Genomic DNA, 15,573 nt, shown 5'->3' with positions numbered 1-15,573 from the left:
TCAATGTCAACTACCCATACATTTTTTTTATATTTCATTTCAACTTTGTTGTGAAATTAATTACCCAATGGATTCACGTGTACATAGACATGAAGATAATAGGAATGTCTGGTATGAAAAATAAATCATGACTCAATATGCAAAATCACCTGATTTTTAAAGGGATCGTATAAAAACTGTCTCTGCTCGCCCTCCGTACTTTTCATCCTCTTTGGGGAGCTCGGGGACGCGCCTCCATCCGCCCCAGTGCGCCCTCGTGACCGCGCACGCACGCAGAAAAACATTTTTTAGAAGACCTTTTCGTTCCACTTCGTAATTGGCGGCCCTCTGTAGGATGACATTTATCCGACTCTACTGCATGAGTGGCGGACATCACTTACAGATCCTCCCCAACGGGACGGTGCAAGGCCAAAAGGAGGACGGGGACGTTTACAGTAAGATGAGGCGTTCACTGACCTTCCGTAAATTAGGCAGACGTGTGCCTGCCAACGGAAATGTAATATAAAACATTGACTGCATATTATTTTATTCAAAAATTAATTTAGCAAAATATTGAAAGTTGTATTTATGGAAGACGGACATAATATTAGAAACCGCTGTTTTCATATAAGAAACTAATTAAAACCTCGCTGAAAGAAAGTTCTCCGCTCATTGAAAAGCGTTGGACTTTACTTTAGATTGTTTAAATTTGATTTGTGAGGATTTGGTTGCAAAATGTGATGAAATGTCGTTTGACTGCTATAACAGTCTGCCTGGTTTGCATGTTAGTCACCGGCAAAACACTACCGTTTGTTTTCACCGTGTGAAGCAAGCATTGCATTGCGGAAATATCAGAATTGCCCGGATGTTCGGAATTGCCCATTGATCACTTCTTAAAAGTAAGTTTAAGCAGACGGTAAATGTTGAAGAGCCGAAGCTGGACTGAAATGCTGTGGAATTTTAATTGTACAAATGAGTATGAGAATCGAAGTTATAATGGTTTGAATTAGCCAAGAAATTTTGAAGAATGGGGTGTAAGTATGTAAAATAGCTCTTAAATATGGGAATTTTACTGTCAAATTGGAGTAAGCCGTGGATGCAGAGCGCAGTTCCAGGCGTGACGCAACGTCGGGTGGACCTAAAACGTTTGACGCCGCCTTTCTTTTTGTTGTTGTTGTTAACCCTAACCCTAACCCTACCACATCCTGATTACAGTATTTTTTAAACACTTTATTGAACGAAAATTAAAGACTGGCTGAAACCCAAATACTAACCTCAACCGTCCTGGGGTGCGCCATCTGCTGGGGACATATAGTACTGCACTTCGGCGTCTTCCTCAAACCGTTTAGTTTGCTCCGCCCCGGCCGACTCAGGTTGAATGTTTTGTAATTTTTGATGCTCCATAATGTGTTTTAAAAAAAAATACTTTGTCATAAAACGGCCCATCATTAAATCCGCAAAATTTGTTAGGAAAAAAAGAGTTTAAACCATTTTGAAAAATCCGTGTGGGCGGAGTCAAACGTTTCAGTCCACCCGACGTTGAGGCACGCCTCGAACTGCACTCTCCATCCAAAGCTACTTGTCAAATTTGAAGAAAGGATGAGAGGATGAGAAAAATCTGAGATGAACCCATGTCAATTAAGTGGGAACCATTCCTAGCATGCAGTTAGATTAGCAATAGTAAATTACGTTGATCTAATTCAAGTACATTCAAATAGACCAATACAATGATTTAATAGTTAAAGAAACCATATAATTTTGTGGAAGTTCCCTATTTTCTTCCAAGTACATTGGAAGACTTTTTTTCTTCTTCCAGCGTATCAAGTCACATCATCATACACCACTTTTCTCAGCTTTTTTGCAGCTCAAGGCCGTGAATGTAGGTGTGGTACAGATCAAAGCACAAGAAACAGGAAAATATTTGGCCATGAACAACGAGGGTCGCTTGTACGCTTCGGTGAGTATCTGCCCACTGCCAGTACGCGGATCCCAGATCACCAAACACAATTATGACAATCTGATTCAAATGATTTTTCTCCATCTTTCGCATTTGGTCTCTCAGCCTGTTGTAAACGACGAGTGTGAATTTCTGGAGAGGATGGAAGCCAACCTCTACAACACGTACCAGTCTCACAAGTATAATCAGGAGAACAGCTGGTACGTGGCGCTGAATGAGAACGGGAAACCTGAGCTGGGTCCTGAGACTAACATTGGACAAAAGGCCATCTTCTTCCTCACCCGCTAGCTGCGCTGAAACATCCTCATTTAGATGTCTGGGTTTTGCTTGAAACATGCTGACCTAAAATTGACCTGCGACAAGCAGGCTCTCGCCCAAAATCAGCTGAAATTGTCCCCGGCTCATGCACGACCATAACGACGACTTGTGAAACAGAAAACAGATTAGCAAAAAATTTCATGAAACATCGTTTTCATTTTCAGTGAATATTTACTTTATGATGTGAATTGTCAATCTAATTTTTAAAGTGTGAATATTTTAAGATGATATAATGACAAAGTTTAAGTTGTTAAAATGTGTAGTGTAAAATTGAATGACTATATTCTGACAGCGCTCGATATATTAATGTGACAGAAATGGCCTTACAGTCTTAACACTGCAGGAATTTTGCTGATTATACTGACACCTAGTGGCCCATATGTGAATTGCAAAATGGCGTAGACATTAACAGGACAGTTCTCAGAGTACTTATCTCAGTGTTAAACTGATAGCTGCTAACAAAAAGATAACATGGCTGCTAATGAAAGCTAAATGTAGATGATGTAACGTGCAAAAGTGTATAAAATGATGAGTAGCTAGCTTTAAAAAGCTTAACGTAATAAATTACAAGAAAAGCCCGAAAACTGGGAATTGTGCTTGTAAGGCCACCTGGTGGCCATTGCGTGAATTGCAACATCCGGGTAGGTAGCTTTTAAAACAACGTTACGGTTTATGAAAACAAAAACGTTAGGGTTTATGAGGACGACTTTAAAAAGTAAATTGGAATACACCGAAATCTTTGACCAGGAACAATTACGGTACATATTTGTGTGGGAAAAAAATACTTAAAAATATATATATATATATATATATTAAAAAAAAAAAAAAAGTCATATCGTCATCCACACACTTTAGCCAGTCAAAGGAGTTAGCATATCCATAGCAAAATACTTAAGTTAGCTGCTAACACGTTTCATATATATATATATTTTTTAATCTCTTACCAGTGCCACCCTGCCTAATGTGAAATTGTTTTGTCAAAATAGTTCCTGAATAAACTGTAAAGCAAAGCTTCTGGTAGATTCAGCCAACAATAAGGAAAGATCACTCAGGAAAGGCAATTTTAAAGTGACATTTATTGAACTAAATACTCCCTTCTGTACAGCGTAATAACAACAAAACCTCACAGATGTCACTCTACATCACTTTAAATGAGCATCAAAGCTGTGACAGCTAAGTTGAAATCATTAAGGCTAAAAAGAAAACTGTTGTGCTTCAATGGAGAATCCTTCTGACGTGCAAATCAGAATAGTCATTATCACGCTCGGATTTTATTTAATTGTGAGGTCAAATGACGAGTTATGAATATTGTGTTTTGGGAAGAAAAGGAAAAAAAAAGTGCATCTGCATGACATTCTTTGATAACGTTTTTGTTTTACCCACATTAAACCCCCGGCACCTGCTCATTTTCAAATACATGAAAATAATCTAAACCACGAGGAAAAAACAAAGTTACATTGTGAGTAATGTTTAGGTTTTCCGAGAAGGAAGTGGCGGCAAAAAATCTCCAAAAATCTTCACGTTTGTTGTGATGCCAGCACAGGCGAACTCTGAATATTGTTCATTTGTGTTCTTTAACACCTCACACCGACTTAAAATCCATTTTTAAAGTATTTCATCTGAATGAATGAACAGCAAAAATCACGTGACACAAGGGTGCACTTTTGGACAATGCACCCGAGTAGTACGAAACACACGCATTACAAGCATGTACACTAAACCAGTGATTCCCAACCAACACTTTGTGCCAATAGAAAAATTTCCAATTTCACTAAACTGCTCTGAAAATGATTTATTTACTACAAATAATGTATCTTAGTTCCTCTATCTATGCCGGCGACATATAATGGCAGCCAGAACAAGTAAATGCTCCTCCACTGGATATCAGAAGCTACATTTGCTTGTCATATTTTTTTCTCCTTTTGTTTGCGTGCCTTGGCTCAATAAAGGTTGGGAAACACTGCACTAGAGCGACGTAAAGTATTGGGAAACACTTCCTGCGTCCCAAAACTTTTGTCAATGTAGTCACTTGCCTCGACTTTGGATAGAATGCCCTGAACGAGTCACTTGGGGGGGGGGGGGGGGGGTGGGCGCTTGCGTGAGTGATGTGGCGTCGCCATTTACAGCTAGCTGTGCAAAAGTGTGAGCCTATACAAGTCACAATAAAACCATGAGGTGGCGCTATAGAGTGAGCCGCATGCTTATATGGCGCATGTTGAATCGTGAAAACCTGACGTGACTCCGCGGAGCGCACGAGTCATGCTTGTAAATTCTAGCAAAGCAATATTAAGGCATCACTTATTGAACGTTACACACAAGATGGAGATAGCATGCGCCGCTAATGACTACACTGAGGGACGAGTACTGCTAATTGCTTTTTGTGAATACAATGGCAAAAAAAAAGAGAAAAAAAAAGTCAACTATTTCCTCAAATGATCGTCCGCTAAAGAGCCGTCTTGATTTTCCGTGTCGTGTCGTCATGTCCTCGTCCTCCACGTCTGACAGGCTAAATCGAGAAAATAGAAATGCTGTTAGTTGTCGCACGGAAATAACTCATGTTTAATTTATTTCTAACATGTAGGGTCATATTTTGTCACTTCTTAAGTATCTGATTCACTCCCAGCCTATTTCGCTGAAGCAACCCCCTTCGCTCCCGACAGTTTTACTTGATTTTGACTGATTTTGCAAAGCCCACAGAATATTGTGTTCTATTGCTATAAAAACATGGAAGCTACCCCAAAAAAAATTAAAGCCTCTTCTTTCATCAGGAAAAAAAGTGTATTTGTATCTGTTTCCGTTTTGCATCAATCAGCATTAAAATTAGGGGTGTGCCAAAAAAGTCAATTCTCATAAAATCACGTTTCAGAATCGATTTTATTTTAATTATTTTATACTTTCTTGCCTTTGTCTGTGTGTGCCTTTATTTGGAGCGCTGTTCATGTTGTACCCGGTTTGGCCACTGAGAGGCAGTGTGGTTGCACGCGGTCTAATACACTGTTAAAGTTGTAGCCACATTAGAGAGTAGAAGGAAAAAGTCACGATCAAATTATTCCAATAAAAATTGTTTTTTGCAGCGAGGAGACGTTCTTTTGAGTGATGAAAGTGCCGCGATTAGCGCGCTAATTAGCATTAGCGAGTCAGACTGGAGTAGATCATTACGATTCCTTGCACACCTATAGATATAGATATATATAAGCAAGAATTCAGTGTCAATCAAATCATTTTGAATCAAAAATCGTTCTTAATCGAAAATCGATTCTGAATCGAATGGAATCATGAGACATTCAAAGATTCTCACCCCTAATTGGAATATAGCTAAGTTTCATCATTATTCACAAACCTGTTGAAAACACTGGCAAGAAGAGCTTGTTTATGACCCTGACTGATCTCTTATACTCTTCTGCCACCTGCTGGCCGTTTTTTTGTAACAACTACCATTGCTTTAAGCGACCTCTTCATGTTTGAAGCTGTATCAAAGCCTGTTGTATGCGTTTGCATTAAAAACGTAAAAAAAAAAAAAAAAATGTTTTGGGGAGTGTAGGGCAAAGTATTAAAAAAAACGTATTTTTACGTTTTTGGTTTGTGAATGAGTTAAATATTGCAACAAAAACAATAGCTTTAAAACCCATGAGCCGCACTTCCGCCGCACCCACCTCGGTCTAGTAGATGAAGAGCACCCTTGTTCGGGGTAGGCTGGCGTAGGCGGGATCAGCCAGCTTGCGCACTCTGGAGTAGTTGACGAAGCCTCTGACGAACAACATGAAGCCTGCCATGCAAACAAAGACCACTTCTAGCATTCGGTCCAAAATAAGAACAAGACAATGATGTTGTTGCTGTTTTTTTTTTTTTTTTTTTTTTTTTTACTCACCCAGGGCCAGGAACACCCACCACAGCCAGTACTGGCCGTCAAAGTAGCCGGGGAAGTAGGTGGAAAACTACGACGAGCAGAAAATCAGCCAATCAAAACACGAGCTGCCGTCGTTATGCATAATTCATCGTAACGAGCGCTCAGCTCACCCTGACGATAAGAACCCATTTGATGAGGGACAGGCCGAAGCCTGAGATGGCGCCGTAGCGACCGGCGGCTGACGTGGTCAAACAGAAGGACAAGAAGAAGCCGATCCAGTTGAAGAGGAATGCCACTGAAAAGAAGACCAAAAAAAAAAAAAAAAAAAGTCTCACGACTCAACAAAAGCAAACCATGGCTGACATTTTGAGTCGGTTGAAGGCGCGAGTATTTTTAAGCGGACGATCCTTACTGAAGAAAGTGAGCATGAATATGCCGTCGTTGCCTATCCGCAGCTGGTCAGCGTCCTCAAAGTCGTCTCGGGCCACAAAGTCGTCCTCCTGCGAGCGAGGATGCAAGTAAGTCATGCTGGGTTTTGTGGCGGAAACGGGCGCCGGAGCCGAGAAAGTACCGTGACTCTTCCGGTGACGAGGGGGACGGCGGCCTCCGCTTTGCTCCTCTCCGCTTCGTCGTATGACGGCAAAGTGGTGGCCACGCTGTAGGACGGAGGGTTGGGGAATTGGCCGCCATCTTCCTTGTATTCAAAGAAAGCTGACAAAAAACATAAAAAAAATCGTGAACGTGGAAAACACGCCGTTTGTGGCACACACTGGAGCAGGTCAGGGTTTCAGTTCGAACCCGCCGCTGACCCGTGCTAACGCTAGGGCTGGTGAATCGCAATTATTTTTGATTGATATGGAAATCACGATTAGTAAACACGTTTGTTCCTTCTTTTCAAAATTCCGCATTCTTCAACGACTCAAAACTCAATTAGTAACACGTAAAAATAATACATTCCTGCTGTGTGTATATTGGCCTCTAGGGGCAGTGCGACGCACACAGAGATAAATGGAGACAAAAAAAAAAAAGAGTAGAAGAAGAAGGTGGACAGCTTTATTAATACAGCATACTACTAACATTGGGGGTGGGATTGTTAACAAAATAAACTAAATAATTAAAAAGTTTATTTTACGTTTATATTTGTTTATGTGTTTGTAGTCCATATATATTTAATTAAAAAACTAACTAATACTAAAACTTCTAAAAACTTAACTAAAACTAAGAATTTTCGGGGGGAAATATCCATTTGAAATTCCCTCCCGTGATGGCTAATGCTAATTTCTGCTAGCCAGTCAATAGGGTTTTCCATTGAGTGTATCCAGCATCAAGCTAGCCGCGTATCTAGAACGAACTATTTCTCGTGTGCGTAATTCTTGTTTGCTGTGCGTTTAGTTTTCCGGTCAACTTTAACTTTAACAGCACACCGTTCGGGACATTTATCGTCAGGTTTTTATAATCGTGAGAAGCCAAAATCGCAATACATTTTGATTAATCACCCGGCCCTATCTAACGTAGTACGAAAGTCATAATTAACGTCACGATAAATGATATAAAACGATATGAAAAACATGAACGATGACACAGCCCAAGCGCGTCTTCTTGGTGACAACGTATTCTCACGCCACCGTTGGCAACCTCGAAACATCTCATGTCTCTACCGCCGTAACCGAGGACCTTCCGTATACGGCGTGCCTTTCTTGCATACAATTCCACTTTTTTTTTTTTGTTCACGCTTCAGTTAGCCTAGCCACTCTTAGCAGCACTTCCTAAAAGCAGAGCAAAGGAGGGAGCGGAGGGAATACATTAGGTTGATATGCATCCATTACCGTTAATGGTCCATTTCATGCAAGGCAAAGCTTTCATGTGGCTTTTGCGTTTTTACCCAAACACAAAAGGCGGCAGTCAAGTGAGCCCGTGGACCCGCACCCATTGACAACGTGTACGATCTGGCCGTGAACGACACTGCGGCTGGAGATTTTACATCCAAATCCGTCTGGAACACGATTGTAATGACTATGTATGAAAAATATGTTTACATGAAGAACTGCAAATGATCACACTGAGGGCTATTTTTGAAACATTTGTGTTGACAAAAAACTCAATGTTACATAAACGAAGATTAAAATAATGAGTGGAACCGACAATATCTTGGCTAAATTAAATAAATTACTTATTAAATTAAATTACTAATACTTTATTTTAATAATTAAAATTTACAACTAAATTAGCCATATTTACCATTACAAGCAAAAAAAAATATTTAAATACAGAAATGAGTTAGGAATTGGGCTATTTAAATAAAAATGTGAAATAAATCTATGTTACATATGAATTTCACTTTTTTAATGGAACTTTTGTGCAATATTCAGATTTATTGAGTTGCACTAGTATGTGGCAGATCTCTGGAGGAAGACAGCAGCCGCTGCTGACATGGGAATTCTGATACAAACGAGCCAAAGTTATGACTTCCTGGAATGTTATGACTTTGTATCTTTATTTGGAATGCGTATTTTTCTTTTCTGTGTGTCTCCAAAACTCCTTCCTATTTCCTGCCATCCCCATCCACTCCATAACATTATATCGTTGTCATATACTATTGTTGTCTTTTACGTTGTTCTCCCTCATTCTGACGACTACATTTCAAACATTAACTAAAAACTATTCCAGCATAAGGAATAAAAATTCACCAAGCAGCCGAGCAGGAGATGTTAAAAAAAAACAACAACAATACATTTAGCATTTCTCCCAATTGTGTGTTCCAACTTGGACGGCGACCTGTAATTGATGAGACGGAATAAAGCTTCCCAACCTGCATTAGCCGCGGCAACGCTGCTGTAAGGGGGGGGTGCATCCGGGGAAGGACCCTCTTGAGATGTCGGGAGCGGCTCCTCCTCGTTCACCAGCTGTGTGATAAGGAACAACTTGTCAATTCCACATGCCGCGTTCGGCCAAACGCGCTGACAAGGAGGAATGCAATAATATCACATATCGATCAACAAAATAATGACTAAATCAATATTGAAAGTGCATCGTGTGCATTTGTGTCACGTGCAACAAGTAATTGGAAAATATTTTACTGTGTCGTATAAATATTTTACTAACACTACTAAATACTAAAGTATTTTAGTTTGTTTTAATCAAAGTATTTCTTCCCCTCCTATTTAATGTATTTAAGGGGTTACATTTGTTTTTTTCTTCCTAATGTATTTCCAATATTCCTAGGCTGTCCACTTCCTAAGGTCCGGTGATCAATCAGAGCAGTTCACGGCAAAATAACGCTAGCAGGAGAGTTGTCGGTCGCTGCAAAATATCCACTGCCCAAAAAAATCTGCCAATTTTTGCCGATTTTTTCTCTCTGTCGTGAAGTTACACAAATACTAAAGGACACGCTATTGTAAAACTGTCAAATGTTCTGCTTGTAATTCATATCTTTATTGAGGGACCAAAAAAAGTTGTTTATATTTATATAAATGCATATAGAATTTTATTTTAATTATCCGAATCGGCGCCAGCCTTTAATAAAAAATAAAAAATCGGTCAGGCACTAGTTGTTACATAATAATGTGTTATAGATATTTTCTGGATATTATGAACTTGAATTCGTATATTTTGTATTCTATGACATTATTGTTGATTAATGATCATTCAAGTTACTTCCTTTGCGAAATAAAATTCGGCTGTGGTTTGTTAGCAGCAGCTAATGCTAACTAATGCTGGTGAATAATTACTACCGTGTCATGACGGATTAAAATGCGCTCGACACGTTGTTCGTTCTGTAATTTAAGTATTTTGTGTATGATTGAAGAGGAAAAGTGCCCTTTTTTTCTTCTTTTTTTTTTTTAAATCAACTACGCGTTCGTTATCGCCAATGACGGGCTAACAGGCAGCTAACGTGAGCACATCAGGCTAACGTCAGTCGATTATGTTAGACCGCACTTTACCTCTTGATATCTCACGTTGCTGTTTTGCTCAGCCATCGTCGACGAAGAGTTAAGTGTTGCTTGTAAAATCCTCTTCCAACACTGGAGGTCAAGGTGAATTAGAACGGCCCTCGCCGCCGAACGAGGGGTTGTTATGCTGCCTCAAGTCGGCCACCTTCCTTCCTTCCTCAAGCTCCTCCAACTGGGTCTGGTGATGCCTTCACGTTTTTCGGAAAATGCGCCATCCATAGTTGGAACGTCGCAGCTACACGAATTCAGTACAAATCTACTAATAAAAAACTTAGCACTACAGGTTGTATTGTCTGTTATTGGAAATAATGTGCAGCATCGAAGTAATCAACGCGAGGTATGTAAACTTCCGCTCACGTTCTTTTATTTAAATCGTAAAGCGCCAGACGCCCGTAATTAACTGAAGAGTTCTAAAGGTAACACGAGTTGTGAGACAAGAAGGATCATTCCAAGCACAACTTCAAATCACTTTATTATAAATGTCAAAAAAGCAGTATCAAGAAAGATTTATTCCATTCACGTTTCATGTCAAAGTATAAATGATTTATTGGAATGTTTTTTTTCCAATGCATAATCACAAAAACTGTATGAAGATCCTCATTTCTTGGATTCTAAACTGGGTAACTCGACCAGCTTGTTGTGAACATGCATCATCCCTACAGGAGAGGAAAAGCAAAACAAAGAATGACAACTCGAAGAATATTGTTGCTACTATACTTTACAGATGTGTTTTAAGCTAAATTATCATGTTATTTCAAGATATATTATGATATTCTCACATTTAAAAAAAATAAAATAAAATGATGGAAGAGGTGTGACGCAAGAATGTGGCTTTTTACAGATTTTTTTTTTTTAAAGACAACACTAGGAGGATTTCTCAATGTTGTATTTCTTGGGTTACTTGACTGCTCAAGAGTGAGGCAAAATAGCAATTTAGTTGTCTTTTTATTACCTTTGCTTTCATTTTCCTATGTAATAAAAAAACACATTTGTAATAGGACTATGGATTGTATTATCACATTTTATTATCTAGTTACTTTGCACCCACTCTGTATTTTAGGCTTGGCTTGTGTAATGCTGACAATCTACAGTTTACAAAGTACAACCGGGATTTGTTGACGATGGTTATTCTTAAAATAATATTTTTGAGTTTTGACTACACAATACTTGGCATGTTTTTTAAAACCCTGCACACAAGAAATACACTTAAAAAACTAATGCTAAATCTAATAAAAAACATTACTACAATAAAATGTATCCCCCCCCAAAAAAAACACAAACTAATAAAAATCCAACCTTGCTCTAAAATCTAATTAAAACTAACTACATAAAAAAAAATTTTAATTAAATAAAAAACAACTCTAATGAATATTGAAAAACTATTGTAAATCTAGTCTAGTAATTCCGCGATTCTGAGCCTTTTTTGTGTGTGGCTGCATGCAATACACTTCTGCAATGTTGTGATTACCTTTGAAATATTTCACAGTCTTAACCCTCAGTTCCAGAGTGGCGTCTTCGTCACACACGAAAACAGTTTGTGGGTGCTGCTGGAATGCAGACACGGTCCACATGTGGTTCACACCTTCTTCTATGGCTTTATACAACGCAAAGGCCTTGTGAGTGCCAGTGATGAGAATCATCACCTGTGGAGACAATAAAAACAAAAACAGTAGCCTTTATGATGATATCAGGGCAACACGGTACACTAGCGGTTGCCATGTCTGAAAATGATAAGTAACAAAAAAATAAAAAATAAAAAAAATCTGTGAAGTGAGGCAAAACCGGGGTGATCATAGTTTTGCATTTTTCATTATAGTTTCTTTTGTTTTGACTTGTGCGATTGGAATTCAGTTTTAAAAGGACAATGTGCAGGATTTAGTGCCATCTAGTGGTGAACTAAAAGAATGTAATAATTTTGAAGCACCCGCACTATAGGGTGCCTCAATTATGCCACCGATTAGGATTTGGAGTGAACGAGCAAGCGAGTAGCCCAGAAAGCAGGGGCTAGCGGGAGTGGCGTCAAGAACTAGCTGGAGCGGCTAACAAGAGCGGCTAGCGGGAGAAGCTAGCAAAGCTGCAAGAACCACCAGAGGCTAACTACGTTCGGGAGTGGCGTCAAGAACTAGCGGGAGCGGCTAACAAGAGCGGCTAGCGGGAGAAGCTAGCAAAGCTGCAAGAACCACCAGAGGCTAACTACGTTCGTGAAGTTCTTCTCCTTCGGGTAGCCGTAGCAGAAAGATGGCGGCGAAACATGTCAGCCTCCGATTTTTTTTTTGCATATTATTGAAATTAATTAATTGCACCCACCCATTAATTGTTTTTTTAAATATATGAATCATTAGTTCACCACTTCGATGGCACCAAATTTATTTTTAGAACGGGCTAGGTAGGTCACGTTAGTTTGATTTTTATTTGCTTTAGTATTATTTATTTAGTTATTTTTTCATTTATTTTACATAAAAATAGTATTTGTGAAGTGCAAGATGGAAAATAAATGTCACTAAGTATTGTGTAATAAAGTAAACTAGTTCCCAAATGACTGGTTGAACTTCAAAATAAATACATTTGATTTAAAATAAACTTAAAAGAAGAAAATGGAAAGAATGGACAACGACTAAAATAAAGGAAATGTTCACTATAATTATAGCTAGTTTTAATTCAGTTACTAAATGTGTTGAATTGTTTTTCTAAAAGCACTATTTTATTTCACTAACAAATGTGATTTAAATTTTAGTTATTTAGTTTATTATAATAACATTGGCACCCTGTATACTTTTTGAGGAGAATGAAGGAATTTCATTTTACCAAGCAGATGCTAACATGAATAAACGTCACCGCCCTGACAAAACAAACCAACCAAACATATTTTGCTTCTTTGCATTTTGTCGAGATCTTAACGACGTGCTGTCATTGATCTTGACTCGAACCTCCTTTGCGTCCATGACGGTGCCCACTCCAACAGTCAGTGCCATGGTGGGCACTTTATCCAGGTCTCCATCGAAGAATCTCGCGTTGGCCACAATGGTGTCCCGTGCCAAAGTCTTCACCCTGGTCCGGGACGCCAGGCTTGACCCGGGCTCGTTAAAGGCGATGTGGCCATCCGGCCCGATTCCTGAGGTGACAGGAAGAACATTTCGTGTGACGCAACAGATTGATTTCTCGACGCCATGGCAAAATAAGATGTGTCGTAAGCACACGGTTGCTTAATCTGGCCTTGGTTCGATACCTCCGACAAACAGCTGAATGCCCCCGGCCGCTGTTATTTTCTTCTCAAAGGCGTTGCACTCCGCTTCCAAGTCTGCGGCGTTGCCGTCCAGGATGTGCGTGTTCTCGGCTCGTATGTCGATGTGCTTGAAGAAGTTGTTCCACATGAAGGAATGGTAGCTCTCAGGGTGATCTCTGGGAAGTCCTGTATTAAGCATTCAAGGGGATAAATGACTATTTGGATACAAATACAAGAATCTCTCTCAATTTTAGGGGTACCGTTCCAGACCACCCCTGCAATAAGTCAAATCTGCCACATACTGTATAAATGTACATTTTAAAATGAACCTACAGCCATCACTTTCTGTAGGCGTAAAAAGCAGGATTTCACAATCAATAATCTCCAGCAAAAATTGGCTGATCTTGAAATACTTCCTGTTTACATTCTTCAGGTTGGTTTAAAATAATTGTAATTAAACTGAAAGTCACACACACGCACACACAGGGATATTGGTGTTGATTTGTGCCTTCAAAGGGGCGTGGCTTAGAGAGTGATATCAGGAGGTGGTTGGCCAGTGGGAGCGTTCATGCTCCATGCTCCTTGCAAGTGTTATCATTTTGGATTTGTGGTTTGTCCAATTCAATAACGTCTTAAAGTCCATCGGCAACTGAGGTTCTTCTTTGTTTGTTTTATTTACTTCACTCGAGAGAATCTATTTTTGGCTCACAATTTTTTTTATTTTTTTTTTATTGGACAGTTGTAAGTCAATGCACTACTGTAAATATTCACTTTTCTGAAAAGGTATCAGTGAGTAAGCCTATCTGCACTTCCGACACACTCTTACATAACTGTGGGGCTAATTTAGCTACTCAGTCAATGACTCGGCAGCTATGCTGGCCGCGGTTCCAGGGCAAAAGAGTCACTTTCAAGCAACGGTTTATGTACAAACATGTCAAAGTTAAAAACTTGTTTGGTGGACAGTATGGCACATGAAACGCAGCCTACACAAGTAAGAATTCTTTCATTGTCTTTATGGACACACGCAGTATTTCGGCACTTTTGGTCCTGCAATATTTGCGTGACAAAATAAGCCGATTTCAGCAGGATGAAACCATCATGTACAAACAGCATTTTTATTCCTCATCCTTGTGGTCTTCCGAAGAAAGCCCAGTCACAGACATGCATTAAGAAAAAAATGGAAAGTGTTCTAAATTGTGGAGAAAAAAATGCTGAGTAATGACTTACCCACATATTCATCCATGTTGAACGTCTTGACATACTGGAAAGAGAGTTGTCCATTTTTGTAATACTCAATCAGTTTCTTGTAACAGCCTAAGGGAGTGCTTCCTGGAGATAAGCCAAAGAAAAAGAAGCTTGGGCTGCAACATTGTACTTTAGTGCATATTGTGGTTACGGCACTGATTCTGTGCCAAAGTGTCAGTGTAAAATTAGTATAATAATGAGGTTTTCACTTGTCAGTCAGATACTCACCAGTAGGAAGGCCAAGAGTGAAATAACGGTCGGGTCCAGGTTTGAAAAGTAAGATCTTATTCCTGATGTACTTTGCAGCCCACTCGCTTGACGCGTCGTAATCGTTGAGGATAATCAGTTTCATTTTCCCGTTAGTCAAAAAAAAAGAAAAGAAAAAAAGAGATACTATTGCACTTTATCTAAAGTCAAACGCGGTGTGACTGAGAAAACACACCTACATCAGACTTTAGACTCACCAAGGTGTAAACTAAATCTAGTTACAGTGCCTTTAGAACAACACGGTCGTTATGTGTTACAAAAAAAAGTCTGCACAAAAACTTTCAGAACACATTAAAGTTAAAACTTTAACCACAAAATCGTCACTACAGACCGTGTAGAAAACAGATGCTGCGGTTTAGTGTGTGCGCCGTCTCTTATCATGTGATATTCTGCGGTGGCGGATGGATACGGAACTCGCAGCGGAAATGACGTCACGTCATCGGAGCGAATGTTAGGTTTTTGTTTTTTTTTTTACAAAGAGAGGGGGCTGTTGATTGTAAAAAAAAAAAAAAAAATCATTAAATCAACGTGAATTTTCAGGAATCTGTCTTCTAGCTAATTCGAATTCGAAACTTGGTGTGCTTGTGTCACCAAAAGCTGTGCATTAACTACGATGGGCAGAAAATTTAGTGAAGCCTTGAAAGACTTGTTTCTACCCCCCAAAAAAATCGGTTATATGAATTAAAATACTGTACATACATACCAGATAAAGATGTATTCATATATTGTGTTAAACTGTCAAATAAATGTTAACTTGCTCTGGCGCCCCCTGTTGGCACATGTCACA

The 15,573-nt window shown here is 39.3% G+C and overlaps 3 protein-coding genes across 4 annotated transcripts; 1 reads left to right on the top strand and 2 right to left on the bottom strand.

Annotated features, from left to right (window-relative positions):
* The first annotated feature begins 68 nt into the window (after positions 1 to 68).
* fgf1a (fibroblast growth factor 1a) lies at positions 69 to 4,214 on the top strand. Of its 2 annotated transcripts, none has more exons than XM_077578333.1 (3): positions 69 to 434; positions 1,833 to 1,936; positions 2,042 to 4,214. In XM_077578333.1, exons 1-3 carry the CDS (start codon positions 335 to 337, stop codon positions 2,222 to 2,224), a joined length of 387 nt encoding a protein of 128 aa, XP_077434459.1. In that variant the 5' UTR covers positions 69 to 334; the 3' UTR covers positions 2,225 to 4,214. The 2 variants fall into 2 exon arrangements, with proteins under 2 accessions (XP_077434459.1, XP_077434460.1); XM_077578334.1 differs by having other exon boundaries at positions 69 to 1,013.
* ndfip1 (Nedd4 family interacting protein 1) lies at positions 3,312 to 10,239 on the bottom strand. The gene is made up of 8 exons (XM_077578332.1): positions 10,043 to 10,239; positions 8,911 to 9,004; positions 6,673 to 6,812; positions 6,514 to 6,601; positions 6,272 to 6,396; positions 6,123 to 6,189; positions 5,908 to 6,020; positions 3,312 to 4,760 (listed from the first exon to the last, which is right to left on the bottom strand). Exons 1-7 carry the CDS (start codon positions 10,076 to 10,078, stop codon positions 5,914 to 5,916), a joined length of 657 nt encoding a protein of 218 aa, XP_077434458.1. The 5' UTR covers positions 10,079 to 10,239; the 3' UTR covers positions 3,312 to 4,760; positions 5,908 to 5,913.
* A 267-nt stretch (positions 10,240 to 10,506) lies between these two features.
* Positions 10,507 to 15,192, bottom strand: gnpda1 (glucosamine-6-phosphate deaminase 1). The gene is made up of 6 exons (XM_077578331.1): positions 14,748 to 15,192; positions 14,502 to 14,603; positions 13,278 to 13,460; positions 12,979 to 13,163; positions 11,520 to 11,694; positions 10,507 to 10,707 (listed from the first exon to the last, which is right to left on the bottom strand). The coding sequence occupies exons 1-6, from the start codon at positions 14,869 to 14,871 to the stop codon at positions 10,649 to 10,651; spliced, it is 828 nt and encodes a 275-aa protein (XP_077434457.1). The 5' UTR covers positions 14,872 to 15,192; the 3' UTR covers positions 10,507 to 10,648.
* Between the last annotated feature and the right edge of the window lie 381 nt (positions 15,193 to 15,573).

The sequence above is a fragment of the Vanacampus margaritifer genome, chromosome 10 (assembly GCF_051991255.1).
Source record: "Vanacampus margaritifer isolate UIUO_Vmar chromosome 10, RoL_Vmar_1.0, whole genome shotgun sequence".
Taxonomy (NCBI): domain Eukaryota; kingdom Metazoa; phylum Chordata; class Actinopteri; order Syngnathiformes; family Syngnathidae; genus Vanacampus; species Vanacampus margaritifer.
Note: the sequence above shows the minus strand (reverse complement) of the source record. Positions and strands in the feature narration are given on the sequence as shown.